Genomic DNA, 18,085 nt, shown 5'->3' with positions numbered 1-18,085 from the left:
TCATACCTGTATGATATTATTAACCTGTTTTCAAAACCCCACAGCCCTGCTCAAGCAGAAGTAGGCAAAACAAAGGACTGTGTGTTCTGCTTAATTTGCATTTAAGCAGTAAACAGAGTAATCAAACAGGAAGGGAAAACAAAGTAAGATCAAACAAGTGAAAAAGGCAGCCAGGACCATCCTTCCGCTTAGACTGTCTCCTAGTGCTCAGCTGGAAAGGTTTTTCAGGAGGGGGACTGAAACTATAACAAGGATGGACAAACACCGCCAAGGAACCCTGCCTCCCCCTTTCTCTGGCTAATACATTCACTGTACCTGAAGAGAAAAAGGAAGCAAGTGTTGGACTCTGGTGGAGGATTCCTGACCTGAGAGTTTGGTGAGTAACACTGCTGACAACATGTGGTGAGACACTTTGCTCACTCTGAAATAGTTTGTTAAGTTAGGCATTAGTCAGCAATTTCTTTATTTTTCGTGTAACCATTTCTGACTTTTATACCTCATTACTAGTCACCTCACCTTTGTCCGGCTTGTCCTCTTCCATCCCTCCACGAACGAAAGTCAACACCACACCATTCCGTTTTGTTGCGAGCACGTTCTTCCCATTTCTGGCCAAAGAGTTTTGTCATGGGATTGGCCCCACACATTTTCAGTCTTCCCAGCGGTCACATGTGGTCTCTGGGGATCCAGTCACTGATGCGGGTTGTCCACCTATTGTCTTGCCTGCGGATTACATGACCCACCCATCTCCACTTTGCATTGTACGTCGCCTGCACTACATCGGTCACCTCTGTATGCCTTCTGATCTCCTCGTTCGGTATGCGATCACTGAGCATTACACATTCGCTGTCATGAGTTTGGGCCTTTTGGGGTGTCACCTGGTGTGCTGGGGTGCCACTGAGTCAGCCTATTGAGCCAGCCTGGATCCCCTTTACTTGGCCTTGCTGGGTTAGGCTCACAAACCTCTTCCAGCCAAGCACACAGGCAGGGCCACACCCAGCTGCACAGAGAGACAGAGATCCGCTCTGGAAGGATTCAGCCTTAGGGGCTTGCCCCAACACCCTGGTGCCCACTCCCTTTAAGGGATACAAAAACCCAAAGGTTTTATGAAATTCGCCCCCTCCCTCAATGTGGAGGGAGATATGCACAACTTCTCCCCCCCGCCCCCGTTAGAAATTACATAAACTGGGTTATATGACAAACAAGCAATACATTTATGAACTACAAAAGGTGAATTTTAAGTGAATATAAGAGATAACAGTGCAAAGCAGATTACTGATCAAATAAAGCAAAATACACCAACTAAGCTCAATATACTTAAGAAACAGGTTACAAAATGTAAATTCTCACCCTAAATGTTATTTTAGGCAAGTTGCAAAGTTTCTGTGGTTCAGAGTTCCAGTTATATTCCTTTTCAGACTGGACCCCTGTCTCAGTCTGGACTCCCCCCTTGCCTTCCCTGCAGTCTTTGTTCTTGGGCAGACAGTCCATGGAGAGGAGAGGTCCCGTTTGCCTCACTCCCCACCCTTAAATAGGATTTACGTAAGGTGGGAATCCTTTGTTTTCCAAACTTGACTCCCACTTTCCCTTACAGTGGAAAGTTACAAGAAGTCCCAGGTAATGTTTAGTATCAGGTGACAAGACCACCTGACTCTGTAGTATCACGGCATCCATGAGTCAGTGGCAGTATGGAGCATGCCCAGGAAGGCCAAGCTTTTTCACAGTCCATTGTCCTCGTTGATGGGCCATCCGCTCTGTCTGGCTTTTCCATTGTTGTACCTGAAGTGTTAGCAGTGGGTGTCACCCAAAGTAGCATAGCTGAAATACAGATACATAGTCAATATTCCTAACTTCAGATACAGAAATTATACAGGCATACAAATTGGATAAATCACATTCAGTAAATGAGAACCTTTCCAATGATCTCTTACGAGACCCATCTTGCATAAAGTACATCTCAGTTATGTCATATTCATATCATAAGCATATTTTCATAAAGAATATGGAGTGAAACATCACATTCTCCTTTCCATTGGTCTCTGGGTGACAGCGAATTTTTCTTCCTCGGCTTTTGTTGTTGACCAGCTTTCCACTCCATATAACATTGCTGGCAGAACAGTGGAGTTAAACAGTTCTTTCCTTTCTTCATGGGCAGTTCATCATCCGTTAGAGACATCTTTATTTTATTGAAACTTGCCCACCCTGCCTTTTTCCTCCTACTGCATTCCCTTTCAAATGAGTTGTCGCTGTTCAGCTACTGACCCAGGTAAATATATTTGTCGACCTCCTTGATTATTTTCCCATTTACAGTGATGATTCCTTCTGCACAATGCTCCTTCCACATCCACTTAGTCTTTGACGTGTTCACTTCCAACCCGATATCATGCGAAAGTGTTTGCAGTTGCTGCAATTTGTTCTCCAGTTCTACTGTGTCCTTTGCCAATATTACACAGTCGTCAGTGAAGAAAAAGATGTGTTAACTGTTCTCCATCAATTTGGATTCCTTCTTCCCAGTTCAATTTCTTGAACAGCAACTTCAGTACTGCTGCAAACAGCTTTGGAGAAATTGTGTTGCCTTGTCCGAGTCCTCTACGTATAGTAATAATGCAGGGGGCATAGAATAATGTTATCTCTGTGAGCAGTTGCGGTTAATTTCTTCCAGCATGTTGACGTACCTCGGGTCAATCCCAATTTTGTTGAGCACATTGAGTACAGCATTAATCTCCACCTAGTCTAATGCCTTTTTGTAGTCGACGAATGCAATACACAACGGTACTTTGTATTCCTTGCATTTTTCGATTGCTGCTGAATTGAGTGGATGTGATCAATTGTCGAATACCCTGAGTGGAAACCAGCTTGTTCTCTGCTTTCTTGCATTTCAAGATCCTTCTTAATCCGATTAAGTATGACGCGGGTGAAAACCGTATACACTTGTGAGAGGAGTGTAATCAGACGGTAGTTGCTCAATTCTTTAAGATCACCTTTCTTCATCAATAGTATTGTTTTCGATTTCTTCCATGCATCTGGAACACACTTGCTATTGATGTAGATGGTGAACTGTTGTGCCAATGCTTTGGAGAGAGTATCTTTCCCTGTTTTGAGATATTCTAGCCAAATATCGTCTACTCTCGGGCTCTTCCCTCTCTTTATGTTATGAGCTGCATATTCGATTTCTTCCCACATAATGTCTGGAACTTCTTCTATAACCTGCTGCCTCGATGGTGTACACTGGACATTGACATGCAAGGAGTAGAGATCGTAGAATTTTGTACATGTTTCGTTCATCTTGCTCCTTTCCAATGTCCTTTCACCATTTTCGCAATAATCTGTTTCAGCCTAACATCTCTTTCTACCTTCTTCAGACTCTCGTTCTTTTTGGCCACCTCTCTCAATTTTTTCTTTCTAAAGTCTTCGTAGTCTTCTTTGATCTTCACACAAATTTCTTTGCACAGCGTTCTGTAGTCTTCACCCTTTTTTCCTTCTAATTTCATGCATGCCCTCCTTGCCATTAGATTCAGTTTCCTTGCTGATCCTCTGCTTGCGTCCCAGCATTTTCAATGCCTTTGCCTTCTTAGCTGCTGAGATTATCTGCAAGATAAACTCTTCATAGTCCTCATCAATGTCCTTGTTGACCTTATATTCGAGGTCCATTTCACTCAGTTCCTGTGCAAAAAGTGCCACTTTTGCTTCAGTTTCTGGCTTCTCTTGGCTCAGTCTTTGTAGGCATTGTCAACGCATAGTTTTGAGTGCAACATATGGTGGTCTGAGCCTGTGCAAATGATTCATTCTCCTATTGTTGCTACATCATTGAAGATTCTTCTGGCATCCATCAATACATAATCAACCTGATTCAGTGTGACTCCATCCGGGCTTTCCTATGTCCACTGCTGACGTTGTTCTTTTTAAAATATCGTGTTCATTATGTGGAGATGGTCTGCCTCTGCATATGCAGCCAGATGTGCTCTGTGATCATTTCTTATACTTTTACCGAATTTTCCCACGTACTTTTCATTCTCACTCTCCTTTTCACCTACTATTGCAGTGAAGTCCCCTTGGATGATTGCGTAGGTGGCTCTGCATTGCCTCCTCCAGCTCTTCATAGAAATGTTCTGTTTCTTCGTCTTCTGCTTGTTGCATGGGAGCATACACCTGAATAATTTTAATCATTCTCCTTTGTTTTCTCTGAAGCATGAGAACTGCTGTCCGGGATGATATGATGTTGCAGCTGACTATTCTTGAACTGTTTCTTTCCTGACAATGAATCAACACCTCCAGTCCTTACTCTGTTGTTGAATAATATTCCTAGGAATACTTGCTCTCTGCTTTTCTATTGTGCAACAAGGTCTTTTGTTCTTCTTGTTTGGCATATCCTGATGACATCAGTTTTTATTGATTTTGTGAATTCAATGTAAGTATCAATGTACAGATCAGATTATAGTGTTCTTGTGTTGTGACTTGCAACAAATAATTGGACTATTCTTTTACTCATTTTCCGTTTTTCATCCTGTGCTACCTTGGGTTGTGAGCATTGGTGAGACCGATGCATGAGTCTGTGCTCAGTTTCCTGGTTTATTCTGCTTTGTGTGGCTTATTTGGCAGGAGAGTTTTGCAGCAGTGCATTCGGGGTGCCAGCTCTTGTGCCTTATAGCTGCGGTACCGCCTCCAATTTGGCCGGGTTGCCCTAGAGTAATAGAGGTATGGTCGGACTCCCTACTACTCTAGATGCTAGCTCATTACTTGTACTCACTTAAAATCCACCTCTTTGTAGTTAATAAACTTGTTTTACTGTTTTATCTGATTGAATTGTGTTTAAATTGAAATGTCTGAATACCTATTTCAAATGATAAGCCAGCATATTATTCCCTTTAAGGAATAATGGACTTAAAATATTTTGCACTTTCCAGGAGAGGGCTGGGTAGTACAGGACATCCATTGGCCTGCTGTTGCCAAGAAGGCCAATGGCATTTTGGGGTGTATAAGTAGGGGCATTGCCAGCAGATTGAGGGACGTGATTGTTCCCCTCTATTCGACATTGGTGAGGCCTCATCTGGAGTACCGTGTCCAGTTTTGGGCCCCACACTACAAGAAGGATGTGGAGAAATTGGAGAGAGTCCAGCGAAGGGCAACAAAAATGATTAGGGGTCTGGAACACATGACTTATGAGGAGAGGCTGAGGGAACTGGGATTGTTTAGTCTACAGAAGAGAAGAATGAGGGGGGATTTGAAAGCTGCTTTTATCTACCTGAAAGGTGGATCCAAAGAGGATGGATCTAGACTGTTCTCAGTGATAGCACATGACAGGACAAGGAGTAATGGTCTCAAGTTGCAGTGGGGGAGATTTAGGTTGGATATTAGGAAAAACTTTTTCACTAGGAGGGTGGTGAAACACTGGAATGCGTTACCTAGGGAGGTGGTGGAATCCCCTTCCTTAGAAGTTTTTAAGGTCAGGCTTGACAAAGCCCTGGCTGGGATGATTTAGTTGGGGATTGGTCCTGCTCTGGGAAGGGGGTTGGACTAGATGACCTCCAGAGGTCCCTTCCAACTCTGATATTCTATGATTCATTTCTGGGAAGAAATCGGGGAGCGTGTTGGGGTCACTCTGCAGTATAACTAAGGCTGGTGAGAGCCAGAGTGTAACCCGAGTGTGGCTGGTAGGCTGCAGTTGCAGAACTTTCTTCCCTTCTTGATGCGTTGTTGTTTTTTTTTCCTGTAAATTGGGATGACAACACTGATCCCTTTTGGGAAGTGTGGGGAGATCTGCGGATAAGATGTGCTGTGCAAGAGCGAACCGGTTCTTATTGAAAGACAGAAAAAGTTGACACTCAGGGCATGGCTTGCATGCTGGAAGGCTGTTTGTGAGCAGCCCAGGTGGGAGCTACTTCAGCAAGGCATTAGAAGAGGCACTGGGAGTTTCAGGGCAGGGGTGACACAGCTACTCATTAGTCTAGATTGTACCCTGGTATGTCACACCCACCTAGGGATCTTGGAGGCTGGGGGTGCAGAGAACCCTCATAATTGTTCTGCAGAGTCTCAGTTTGTATTTGAATAAACAGCTTCCTGCTGTTCCAACTGTGCAGAAACCCTAGACAATGTGACCCAAGTTTACCCAGTGCAGGGACATCTGCTTGGGTCTGCAGAGAGCCTGAAACAGTAACTGAGGGAGGAACTGCCCCATGCATTTCAATGGATGCTAATTCCGAGCATACCAATCTTTGTGACTATTTCATCAAAGTGTGTGAGGAAGCAGGGGAGGGGGTCAGGGCATGAAGAATTACAGGATCATTTACTAAAGTGAGGGGCATGTCCAAAGGGCTGGGGCGGAAGGGGTAAGGGTAATGTATGAATGCACAGCATATGGCACAGGGGATGGGAGAGGGGCAGGAGTGTTCTCATTTTCCAAAATGGGAGCTCAGCTGCCAAGTATTTGCAGCTTCACGAACCCCAGTCACTCAAGACTCTCGCATCAGACCTTTGAAAAGAAAAATCATGAGACTGGCTGAAAAACCATGAGATTTGTTTGAACAGGCGACATGGGAATCTCTCTATAGGCCTGCTGGTTTCTGAGCCTTTAGGGCACGCACAGGCTGCAGTAGAAGGTTTTCTCTGCAACTGTGAAGGCTGGAGACTGGAGCTGGTGGGGATTTCCCACTGGGATGACATTCAGACCAAACAGTCACTTTCCGCAAAACCAACTTCTTCCATGAGAAATTTTCATCAGAAAATTGTTCCCTGCTTCGGACTCCCTGTTTCTCAGCAGCCTGCCTGGCTCCGCACCTCTGGGGCAGCCCACCTGGCCGGCTGCTCCATTACAGGAGACCCCAGGCCTTCCACATTCCCAGATCCTCAGTAGCCTGGAAGCCCTAGGAATTCCAGCTCCCAGGCTCCTGCCTTGCAGGCTGCTGGGGCACATGGTGGCTGTGACCAGGCCCAGTGGTTAGAGAGGACAGAGGCATTAGAAACTGGAGCCGAGGGTCATAGGCAGAGGCCAAACACCAGAGCAAGGGTCAGGACCAGGTTACCTGGAGGAAAGGAAGGCAGGATTAAGGCTAGGAACAAGCAGGGGCAGGAGCTATCACAGCTGTGGGCGAGTGCACTGAACAGCTGCTGCTGGGTTTAAGAGCCAGTCTGCGGACTCACCAGCAATCAATCAGGCAGCCTACTACAGGCCAGCTGCACTTGTTAGTTTGCCCAGAGGCAGGCTCAGCCGCAGGCCCACATTTCTGATGCCTGCCAGCACCCTGGACAGAGCAGTGCCGCTAGCAGGGACTGGGGGAGCGACAGATAGCTCCTGGTTGGCTGCTGGGGTTTGCAGGCTGCAGTCCTGAGGCAAGGGCAAGGAGGATACTGGGGCCACGAGGAAGTGGCCAGACAATTCACTGCAGTAGCCACTAGGGGAAGTGGCTGAACAGCGGACTCCCGGAAGAGGGAGCACAGTGCATGGCACAGCCGGAGGGCTGTGTCACTGAAGAGGATGCTGCGGTCCTTGGAGAGACCTGGGTCCTAGAGCAGGAGTGATGGCAGCAAGGCACCACCCAAAGATTGCGCACTAACATGCAGAGCTAATTCCCAAGACAACCAGCAGGAAGCTCCAGAGTGGTGAGTGAACCCCGTTACAGGGCATGATTAGGCAAATTCATTCAGATTGTAACGCCTCTAGAGAGGTACCATCACCTGGGGAGGCTCCAGATACTAGTTCAAACTGGATTCTCCAGAGACCAACAGACAAAGAAAGGACTGGTGGATAAATAATCTGAGTTTCAACTGGCTCAGGACCTTCTTTCTCATCCAGCAAACAGACAAGACCTTCTGTCCAAGAGGGGCCCCAATCCTTCCTGCAAAGGGTTGAAAGGACTTTGGCCTACTGATGTCCCATAAGCCTGACAGGTGACTGGAAATTTTTCTGCACGCTGTCCTGAGGTTTACAAACCCCAGGCAGGACACAGGCAGAAGAGAGCCTTCCCTGCTCCCAGGCAGCCAGGCTGACCACACCCCAGTACCGCTGCCAGAACTGCCACTCATGGAGACAAACCCACAGCTGGGCCCCATAAGGAAAACAAGCCCAGCTATGAAAGAACAGAAAGGTCTGCAGTGATGAAGAGGAAACAGCCGCAGGCCTAGCTGACTCCAGGGAACTGATAGGGGGACACAAAAAGACTGCAGGCCCTGGAGCTTAAGGGCTGATTGGTTCATTTCATGTTAAAGTGGTGGACTGAGCCCATTGAAGTTGAATAGAGGAAAGCTGGTTTAATGAAAATTGGGCCACAGAAACGGGGTGTACACACAACAACTGACACATACATATAGGAACTTGTGTTGGTTTGATATGTCTTTCTCTGCAATGCTTTCATCTTACCAATAAATGTACTTGCTTATAAAGAGCAATCTGATAACATGTGACTGCTGGCAATTACAGTTGTTCATAGCCCTCGAAGAGAAAACAAAGCAAAGACGCTGGCCTGGTTAGGCAGTCTGGCATGCTGGGGATATCACAGTGTAAGCAGAGAACGGAGCAGCCTGGAAATACCCTGGTCAGGACAGAGAGAGATGCAGGTCTCTGACCAAGAGAGGTGGTGGCTGAGGATGCAGAAGGCTAGAGCAGTTGCCCTCGAGGGACCATCGAGGGAGAATCCAGGTGCAGTTGCCCTGAACTGTGACAATAACCTTCTGTGTAGTTGTTGAGAAAGCAAATGAAGAGGAGTTGGCAAACTGAGTCTGCAAAGCGATTTCACAGGAGAAAATTCATGGCTAGCAGTTTTGCTGAGTACATGCTTTGGGAATGTGCGTAGACAGTACAACCCTGATTGACCTGGCCCAGCCTCTGGTAGGCTTACACAACGTAAGGCGTTCGTACTGCCTCCCATCACTATCACCATTATTAATGATTTGTATTATGCTACCACTGAGGAGCTTCAGTCATAGAGCAGGACCCCACTGTGCTAGGGGCTGTACAAACAAAGAACAAATACTAGTCCCTGCCCCGTAGCACCTGAGCACTTTCCATGGCAAACAGATGACATATGAGGGAAGATTGAAAAAATTGGGTTTGTTTAGTCTGGAAAAGAGAAGATTGAGAGGGGACATAACAGTTTTCAAGCACGTAAAAGGTTGTTACAAGGAGGAGGGGAAAAGGTTGTTTTTCTTAATCTCTGAGACTGGGACAAGAGGCAATGGGCTTAAATTGCAGCAAGGGAGGTTTAGGTTGGACATTAGGAAAAAATTCTTAACTGTCAGGGTGATTAAGCACTGGAATAAATTGCCTAGGTAGGTTGTTTCAAAATCTCAGAATTTCCCCACAGGAGGGAAAGTCCATTTCTCGACCAACTCTGATCCCAAGTGAATGTCTGGGGTTAAACTCATACAGATCCTCCCAGGGTGGCTGGGCCAAAGCCCTAGGCAGGAACTAACTAAGGGGACTTTCAGTGCATGGTACGTATTAACAACACGGACGTTCCTCTGACGATCTTAAAACACATTAGAGAGCTGGGTAAATATGAAAATTATCCCCATTTCTCCTAAAGAGTTAAACAGGGCACAAAGAGATGGAGTGACTCTCCTACATGAGGAAGTGGTAGAGTGGGGAAGGAAGCAAACCCAGGAGTCCTGAATCCCACTTTCTTGCACTAATTACTAACCCTCACTGCCTCCCAGGGCTGAGACTAGAACCCCAGAGTCCTGATCATCAGTCTATCTACCCTAACCCTTAGACCACACTCCTTCCTCTACACTGTAGACTGGACTCTGCTTCGATACTGTTCATTACAGCAATATGAAAGCTAAGGACATATTTAAGTTTTGCTAATTAATTGTGGGGTCACAGAACTTTACTTCATTTTCACCCACTCTCCCGTCCCCAAAAGAAAAGACTGCCTTGCTTCTGACACACTGTACTCTGGCTTTACTGCCATTTCAGAGTGGTTACTCCTCATTTACACTGGAGTTACTCCTGGTTTACAATGCCTGGCCAGATCCTCACTTCTTGTTATTTTCTGTGCTAGTAATCACTAGCTCTTACATCAGTAGATCTCAAAAAGTTCTTCACAAAGGAGGTCAGCATCATTATTCCCATTCTACAGGTTGGGAAACTGAGACACTGGGAGGGGAAGTGACTTGCCCATGGTCACGCCGCAGCAGAGCTGGGAATAAAACTGTAGTTTTCAGTCCAATAGGCCACACAGCCCAGTGACTTCAGTAGAGCTTTCCCCCAATTTGCCCCAGCTGAGGTTCTGGCCCAGAATATTTACAGCTTCTGGTTTACAACAGAGTTACACCCCGTTTACAATGGAGTAGTTACAGTAAAATCACATCCAGTTTACAATAAACCATTTAGTTATAATGGGGTTACCCCAGGTTATAACAATATACTGTATGTACAAGAGTTACTCCTGGTTCATACCAGCATTACTCCTGGTATACAGTAGATTTACCCTTGGTTTGCAACAGAGCATTGACATCTGTGTTACTCTTCGTTTACAGTTGTGTATTTACAACAGAGTTATGACTAGTTTACAATGAAGTATCTATTTATAATGGAATTACCCACAGTTTATGATGACACATTTAAGATGGACTTACTTTTGGTTTACAGTGTAGTATTTACAACAGAGTTACTCCTGGTATACCACACACACACACACACACACACACCCTTGATTTGCACCAGTGTCAGTGACAGCAGAATCGGCTCTGATATTTGACATTTAAATAGCAAAGTAACAAATGCAGCAGAAACTTTAGAAATTCAATCATGGATTTTATATCCAGCTCAGAAATGAAATTCTGACATCAGGTAGGAAGCTCAGGGGATTTCCAGGAGATGCCAGGATCTTGTCTGCACCTGGCATGAGATTTTGGTCATGAAAGGTGTTTCGATCTCTCTCTCCTCCTCCTTTCTGGCTCACTTCTTAGCATCCAAGTTGAAGGCTTTAATAAGCACCCTCTGGGCATCAGCAGCCACCGCATTCACAAAGCTCCTCAGCATCTTGTACGTGGTGGCAAAAGACAGTGCTCCGGATGCAAGCGAGCCCAGCAGCGGGACAGAGCTCAGCACCTCTTTGGCTAGCTTAGGTGCCTCACTGCCTGCCTGTAGCAACAACTGCACCACCAGGATGTTGGAGATCTCCTTGGCCAACGGAGACTTGATCACGGCCTTCATCTGCTCTACCGGCTGCCCCATTTGTGCTGCCAGCTTCTCCAGAGAGTCATCGTCCAGGCCAAAGCCCTTGCAGTAACCTTGCAAGGTCCTGGCCAGGACATCCACATCGCAGGAGATCAGGAGCCCTGGGATGGGTGCGGCATGGATACCGCAGGCCACGGTGGAGACCAGCCACATGTGTTCCAACATTGCTGCCTTTTTCTTCTCCAGGATGTGCAGGGAGATGTTGGGCAGGGCCATCAGGAAGGCATGCCGCTTGTGGTGGCTCAACTCCCTCTCCAGCGTCTCCCCCAGGAGGTGGAAGTCGTATTTGCCGAGATCAAAGGCCGAGAGGAGGAAGACCTGGGGCGAGTGGATGCCTTGGGCCTGCAGACCCTCCAGGCAGTTCTGCCGGATCTCCTGCAGCACCCCCACCTCGCTGTAGCTGGATGGCCGGCGCTTGAGGGAGGAATCCAGGTCCACGTCCACCTTGGAGCGGACAAAGTAGAAGCTCTTGTCCATGGCCTGGATGTGGCGGGCCAGAGCAGCATGGTTGGCGGTGAAGCAGTGCGAGGCGATGATGATGAAGATGTCGTAGCGCGAGAAGCTGACCTGCTCCAGGTAGCTGTCAGGGTGGAAATCGGGTGTGCCGATCCCTGGCAGGTCCCAGATAGTCACGTTGGGGTACCGGGGATGCTGGTATGGAGTCGGCTCACTGGTGGTCTCCACCACACCGGTGCGGGCAGCACCTACATCCTCATCGCCCAGGCCCCGCAGGGCATTGACAAAGGATGACTTCCCAGCGCCAGTCTCGCCCGTGATGCCCATGTCCAGCTGGATGCTCTCCAGCGACTCCAGCATCTCCTGCAGCCTGGAGGCCACTGCAGTGAGGCTCCCCTCCTCAAAGGCAGATTTCAGGGCCTCCAGCTCCTCCCTCGACAGCTTGATGATGCCCTCACTGCTCTGTGAGGCCATGTCAGCTCCGGCAAGCTGCTGCAGCCCCTGCCTTACAGAGGGAAAGGCCAGTTCTTGTGTGAGTTCCTGGGAATGCTGAACCGCTGAAACCCTCATCTAGGTCTTTGTCTCTGGGTAGCTCCTCCCAGAGACCCAGCCCCATCCCAGTCTCCATCTTCTCTGGCCCAGCCAATGGCAGCTCCTTCCCCTCTGACCTCCAGCTTCCCCTCAGCTGAGATTCTCACCCTGGCCTCCATCTCCTCCAGCCTAGGCTATCACAGCTCCTGCCTCTCCCCAGCTCCCAGACCTCCACTCTGCTGGGATCCCCCCTCCCAGCCTCCATCTCCTCTGGCCTGGCCTATGGCAACTCCCGCCCCTCTGGCTTCCCAGAGCATCAGACACCAGCATGGGCTGGCTGGGAGGGGGAGCGTGGGCTCAAAGCAGGAGCAGAAGTGGAGCCAAAGGGTAGGAGATTGTATGGGTAGGGCCCTATCAAATTCACAGCCATGAAAAATGTCATTGACCGTGACATCTGCTCTCCCTCCCCCTGAAATCTGGTCTTTTGTGTCCTTTTACCCTATACTATACAGATTTCACAGGGGAGACCAGTGTTTCTCAAACTGGAGGTTCCAACCCAAAAGGGCGTTGGGGGAAGGGGGGTGTTGCAAGGCTATTGTGGGGAGGGCGCAGTATTGCCACCCTTACATCTACACTGCCTTCAGAGCTGGGTGGCCGGAGAGCAGCGGCTGCTGACAAGGCGCCCAACTCTGAAGACATTGCCCCACCAGCAGCCGCAAGGAAGTAAGGAGGCAATACTCTACCAGGCCACCCTTGCTTCGGTGCTGCTGCTGGGGCAGCGCTGCCTTCAGAGCTGGGCGCCCGGCTAGCAGCCGTGGCTCTCCGGCTGCCCAGCTCTGAAGGCAGTGCCGTTGCCAGCAGCAGCACAGAAGTAAGGGTGGCAATACCGTGACCCCACTCTTACAAAAGCCTTGCAACCCCCGCACCTCCTTTTGGGGTCAGGACCCCCATGGTTACACCACCATGAAATTTCAGATGTAAATATCTGAAATGGTGAGATTTATGATTTTTAAAATCCTGTGACTGTGAATTTGGCAGAGCCTCTTACGTGTGAGGTAATGAGCAACTAGGAACCTTTCACCAAGACCAGCTCCACGGAACCGGGAAGGGTCATCAGGGAAAGTGGGTGACTCCCAGTGGGGCTGAGAGAAGATGAAAGCCAAGGGTCAGACTGAGGGATGATTCCTTGCTCTTGACAGTTACAGTGCTGAAGGCAAGAGTCCAGCCCCTCTAACCACTAGACTCCCACTCACCTCCCAGAGCTTGGTATAGACCCAGGAGGCCAGCATCCCAGATCCCTGTGCTCTAATCACTAGACCCCACTCTGCTCCCAGAGCTGTACATCGAACCCAGGTGTCCTCATTCCCAGTCCCTCAGTTCCCTCACCCACCTGCCCTCCCAAGGGAGCTCTGGGTGCAGAGATGGTTCTGACTAGGGTTGTTTAATACACCAGCAGGGAACAGGCTTCTGCCTGCACCTCAGAGCGGGTTACTCCCATTCACAGCGGGCTGGCCTCTGTCCCTGGCTCTGCCCCAGCATCTTATCCCCAGGGGTGTCTGCAGCACCATCCATGACTGCCATGGAAACATGCTCACATCTTATAGCCACATGCTGATTGGCTGGCTGAGCCTTCATGTGTGATGTCAGCAGCCGTGTGGTGATCCACTGTGTTCATTGCTCATTTGCATCAAGGGGCTCAGTGACAGCTGCAGAAAATCAGCCCATGCAGGGTGGGGCTAAGCAGTTGCTGTGGGCTGGGGTGCCCAGCCCCACTGGCTCTCCAGGTCTGGGACTGTTCCTCAGAGAGGACCAGGAATGAGGCCCTTTATTAGAGACTTTCCAAAGGGAAAATAAGAGTCCATAAGAGAAGATCCCGATTGCAATCCCCGAGCTCTCCACCAGTCTGACCCTCAGTGCCCTCTGGCAAAGGGCCCACTCTCCTGTAATTCACCCTAGGCCTGTTGTCCTAATATGTATCTAAAAGGTGTCATGGAAAGTATCATCCATAAACAGGTGACAGGCTGGTCCTGAAAATCACGTGATGCATGCAGAGTGTGGATATAAAGAATGATGTATGAGTGCTGGCAATATGTTCTTACACTGTGTTTGGGAGGCAGTGCCTATAGCAAGGCTGCCCCAGACCAGGGAATGTGGGTTCCCCTCTGAGCGGCTTGATGACAGGCAGAGCCCAATGAAAGGATATTTACATATAAGATAAACAAAGCCATCAAGCAGCAGAGAAAACTACGTGGTGAACTTGCTTCAGGTCTGAGTTTGTGCCCCCTCCCCCAAAGGCTTCCTGGCTCAAGACAAAGACAAGGAGGCAAAAAGCCATTTTGGTTATCCACCACTCAGAGGACATAGGATGGTGCCTGTGAATGGCGGATCCTCTTGGCCTGAAAGGCAGGAGCTAAGTGAGAAAACTGCTTAGGCAAAGATCATAACTTGCTAAAATTAAGTTTTAGGCAGCAGACAGTGAGCTTTGTTTGTAACCAGTCGCCTCTTTTCCTCAAATCTCGGTTCTTTGTGAAACTTCTGAGTTTTCCTATCAACCATCTCTGAGCTGATCCATTGAATCATAGAATATCAGGGTTGGAAGGGGCCTCAGGAGGTCATCTAGTCCAACCCCCTACTCAAAGCAGGGCCAACACCAACTAAATCAAAGCATAAAGTGAGCTCTCAGCTGGCCTAGCAGGCTGGTGTGTGCCTAGTCTCTTTGGAGACAGCGAACTTAATTTCTGTGAGCATCCCGGGAGAGGGACTGGATGCAGAGACGTCTCTGGGGATCTGCAGTTCACTGAATGTTACCTGCAAGGCAAGGAGAAGGCTGGCATTCTCGAGGCGTTTGCTGGTGAGACGGACAGCCTGGCAGAGCAGGGAGCTGAGACACCGTATAATCTCCAGCAAAGCTCACTCTTGCTAAGGCAGAAGGGTAACACCATGGCTTGTGGTTCTGGGAGTCCTGACCAGAACGGCACAACAGGGATGCAAGCCTTACCCTCTCACCTCCTGCATAGGGATCCCCCAAACCCCCAGTTTCACTGCAGCCTTGTTTCGATCAAAGTGGAGCCGACTTGCTCTGATTCAAGCACCTATGGCAGCGGGAAAGGCGACATGCAGCCCCAGGTCGAGCCAAGGACTCCAGCACAGAGCTGTGTGTGAGGGTCATGTCTGAGGGCCAGTAGAGAACAGGGCCCTGTTGTGCATCCCAAACACCTCATCCCCGGCCCCACCCAGAGTCCTCATCCCCCCCGCCCCAACCCTCTGCTCTAGCCCTGAGCCTCCTCCCACATCCCAAACCCCTCATCCCCAGCACCGCCCCCCCTCCCCCCAGCCAGAGCCCACATCCCCTCCCGCACTCCGAAGCCCTCTCTCCCCCTCCCCCACACACACCCTAACCCTCTGCCCCAGCCTGGAGCCCCCTCCCACACTCCAAACCCCTCAGCCCCACATCACCTCCATAGTGGTGCACATAAATTCATTCCACACATGGATGTAAATTTCAGGGAACATGCTGAAGCTCACCTGCTACTAAAGCCATGTCTACACTTACAAGCTCACAGCTGTGCTGCTGTAAGATTGATGGTGTAGCCGCGTTATGCCAACAGGAGAGAGCTCTCCTGTGGAAATCAGAAAATCAGCCCAACGAGCGGCAGTAGCTCTGTCAGCGGGAGAGCAACTTGTGTCACTCGGGCGTGTTTTTTCACACCCCGCGAGTGACAAAAGTTTTGCTGACATAAGTGCTAGTGTAGACATGGCCTGACATCTGCCAGAACAGTCCCAGCCAGAGACCTCCAGTTCTCCCCAGCCAGGCTTCCATTAGCACCTGTGTGAACAGAGGGGTAGGGAGAGTGCTGCTAACCAGAGTTCAGCAAATAATGGATGTTTTTATTTGGGGACTGAACCATATATTCTGGGGAAGAATCAGGTTGGAGTCAAACCAAATCCAATTTTTTAAAAAAAAAATGTTGTCCAAGTGAAAAATTCTTGCTCTGGATTAACAAACATTTTGGTTGGCTTAAGTGAAATTTGAGTTTTCCTTTTCAATTCAGCCACGTTCTGGTGTTTTTTACATTGGCTGAATTAGAAACCAAAACACTTCCTAAATAAACACTTCCTAAATAAAAAACTGAAACATTGACTTTAAAAAACAAAAAACCACAACCCTCTTTTCAGCCAAAACTATGCTGAATTCAACCTGAATCCGTCGAGAGTCCCAGTGCCCCCAGTTCAGGTGCCAACACAACTGCTAGATCTCAGTGATCCTCAGACAGGTTCACAAGAGGCTTGTTACTGGGTCTCCTGAGGCTCTGTGCAGCACATGACATTAAAACTCCGTGTGATGAACCACCAATCAGGATGCTTTTACTAGGTTATTAACCAATTGTAGTTGATAAAATACTTGGTCTGTCATTTTGCTGTGAGAATATATGAAAACTCAACATTTCCCATCATATCGTTTAAACATGAAGAGTACTATTGTTGATTGCTAATTTGGCTCCTGAACCACTGAGGTCTGAGTGTCACCACTGTGTTAGATGCAGAGAACTACTGTGCAGTCCCTCCAGTTCTACCACTGACCAGCAGGGGGCAGGAGAGCTGCAGTCCACTCCACATCCTAGCAAGCCAGCCCCACCTTCCTCCTTCCAAAAGTTCAGGGAGACTGAACTCAAACCAAAGGGTTTATTTCCAGTTACAAATAGATAAAATTACACAAGTATTTTAAAGTGGTTTTAAAAGTGACTATTACAGTGTCTCAGGCTTTCAAGTTAAGGTCTGGGAAGGTTTCTCTTGCTGAACTGTAATAAAAAGCAGCCGCACAGTTAAATCTGTCCAGCTGTTGGGAGAGGAGTCTGGCCCTACAGCCTCTGCTTGCAGGACAGCCTCCTGAAGAGCTCTTGCCAGGGTGGTTACATACTGTGACCCAACAAAGTGAAGGATTTGATTCCAACCTCCGTTATTCCTGGTAACCGATCCAGTCTGCTTTGGAGCCCCGCAAGAGAAAAATACAGATTCCACAGATGAGGCACCATCTACTGCAGCCTTGCAGCAGCCCCTTTCCCGCTTCCTGCAACAGGCTCGTTCCCTACAAGTATTTCTCAGTGGATCCAGATGTGTGGTGGTTCAAGACTCCTGCCATTCATACTGAGGTTGGGGTGACCAGATAGTGGAAAAATGGGGACACTTTCGGGGGGAGGGGACACAGACAGCGGGGGGGATGTAGTTGAGTTGTAGAATTCAACCAGTTCAGACACCATAAAGATGACATCCTGACACACTAGTATAGCAGTGACGGTGGGGACCACACAATCTTCTACAGTCACAAAAATATATTTGCATTCCCTACATTCAGTGCTTTAGCATAACCAGGGCTCCCCAGCCTGCCACCTCTGGCAGCATAAAACCCTCCGACAGGCTTAAGTGGCACTACGATGCTGCAAAGGTCTCACACTGGCCTGCTGCATGGGCTGAATTTCACCCTCCTTGGGAAAGCCTGGTGCTAGCAGACATCCCCAAAGCAGGGTGAGCAATCTGCAACGCCAGCAAGTGGCAGGGGAGCCCCTCTGCTGGGTGTGTTCAGCAGCTGGGTTTGTCATCTGTCGCTTAGGAAAATAACGCTGGTTTATGCGAAGTTGCCTGCAGCGCAGAGGGCAAGACTCCAGCCCCACGGATCTACAGGACAGGGAGAGTCTAGAACAGGACTAAAAAGGCACTAGGTGTAACTTTAAAAAAAACAGTTAAAATCGCAATGTTACAGTAATTCACACAGAACATTTACAGCAGTTCATGGGGCAAGGGGCAGGATGTCGGCAGGAGAGGGGGATCCAAGCCAGGGCCAATGTCACACCAGGAAGGACGAGGTCTGTTTGAATTCTCCCTGGGGGAGCGAAAGAAAGACACAGTGAATTCCCATGTACATGAATT

At 48.6% G+C, this 18,085-nt stretch overlaps 2 protein-coding genes across 2 annotated transcripts in view; both read right to left on the bottom strand.

The window, feature by feature from the left end:
* Positions 1 to 10,891: 10,891 nt before the first annotated feature.
* LOC141977211 (interferon-inducible GTPase 5-like) lies at positions 10,892 to 12,199 on the bottom strand. Its single transcript, XM_074938579.1, has one exon. The coding sequence runs from the start codon at positions 12,197 to 12,199 to the stop codon at positions 10,892 to 10,894; it is 1,308 nt and encodes a 435-aa protein (XP_074794680.1).
* Positions 12,200 to 16,843: 4,644 nt separating this feature from the next.
* F11R (F11 receptor) overlaps positions 16,844 to 18,085 on the bottom strand; it is a 48,428-nt gene continuing 47,186 nt past the window's right edge. Inside the window, exon 10 of the mRNA XM_074938740.1 lies at positions 16,844 to 18,038. Coding sequence (XP_074794841.1) covers positions 18,003 to 18,038 — 36 coding nt within the window. The 3' untranslated portion in view covers positions 16,844 to 18,002. The remainder of the gene's footprint in view (positions 18,039 to 18,085) is intronic.

This window comes from Natator depressus, chromosome 24, assembly GCF_965152275.1.
Source record: "Natator depressus isolate rNatDep1 chromosome 24, rNatDep2.hap1, whole genome shotgun sequence".
Classification (NCBI taxonomy): domain Eukaryota; kingdom Metazoa; phylum Chordata; order Testudines; family Cheloniidae; genus Natator; species Natator depressus.
This window is presented reverse-complemented; position numbering and strand designations above follow the sequence as displayed.

Bases quoted from the DNA above. Each gene is read 5' to 3' on its own strand.
- LOC141977211 (XM_074938579.1), bottom strand. From the start codon at position 12,199: ATGAGGGTTTCAGCGGTTCAGCATTCCCAGGAACTCACACAAGAACTG.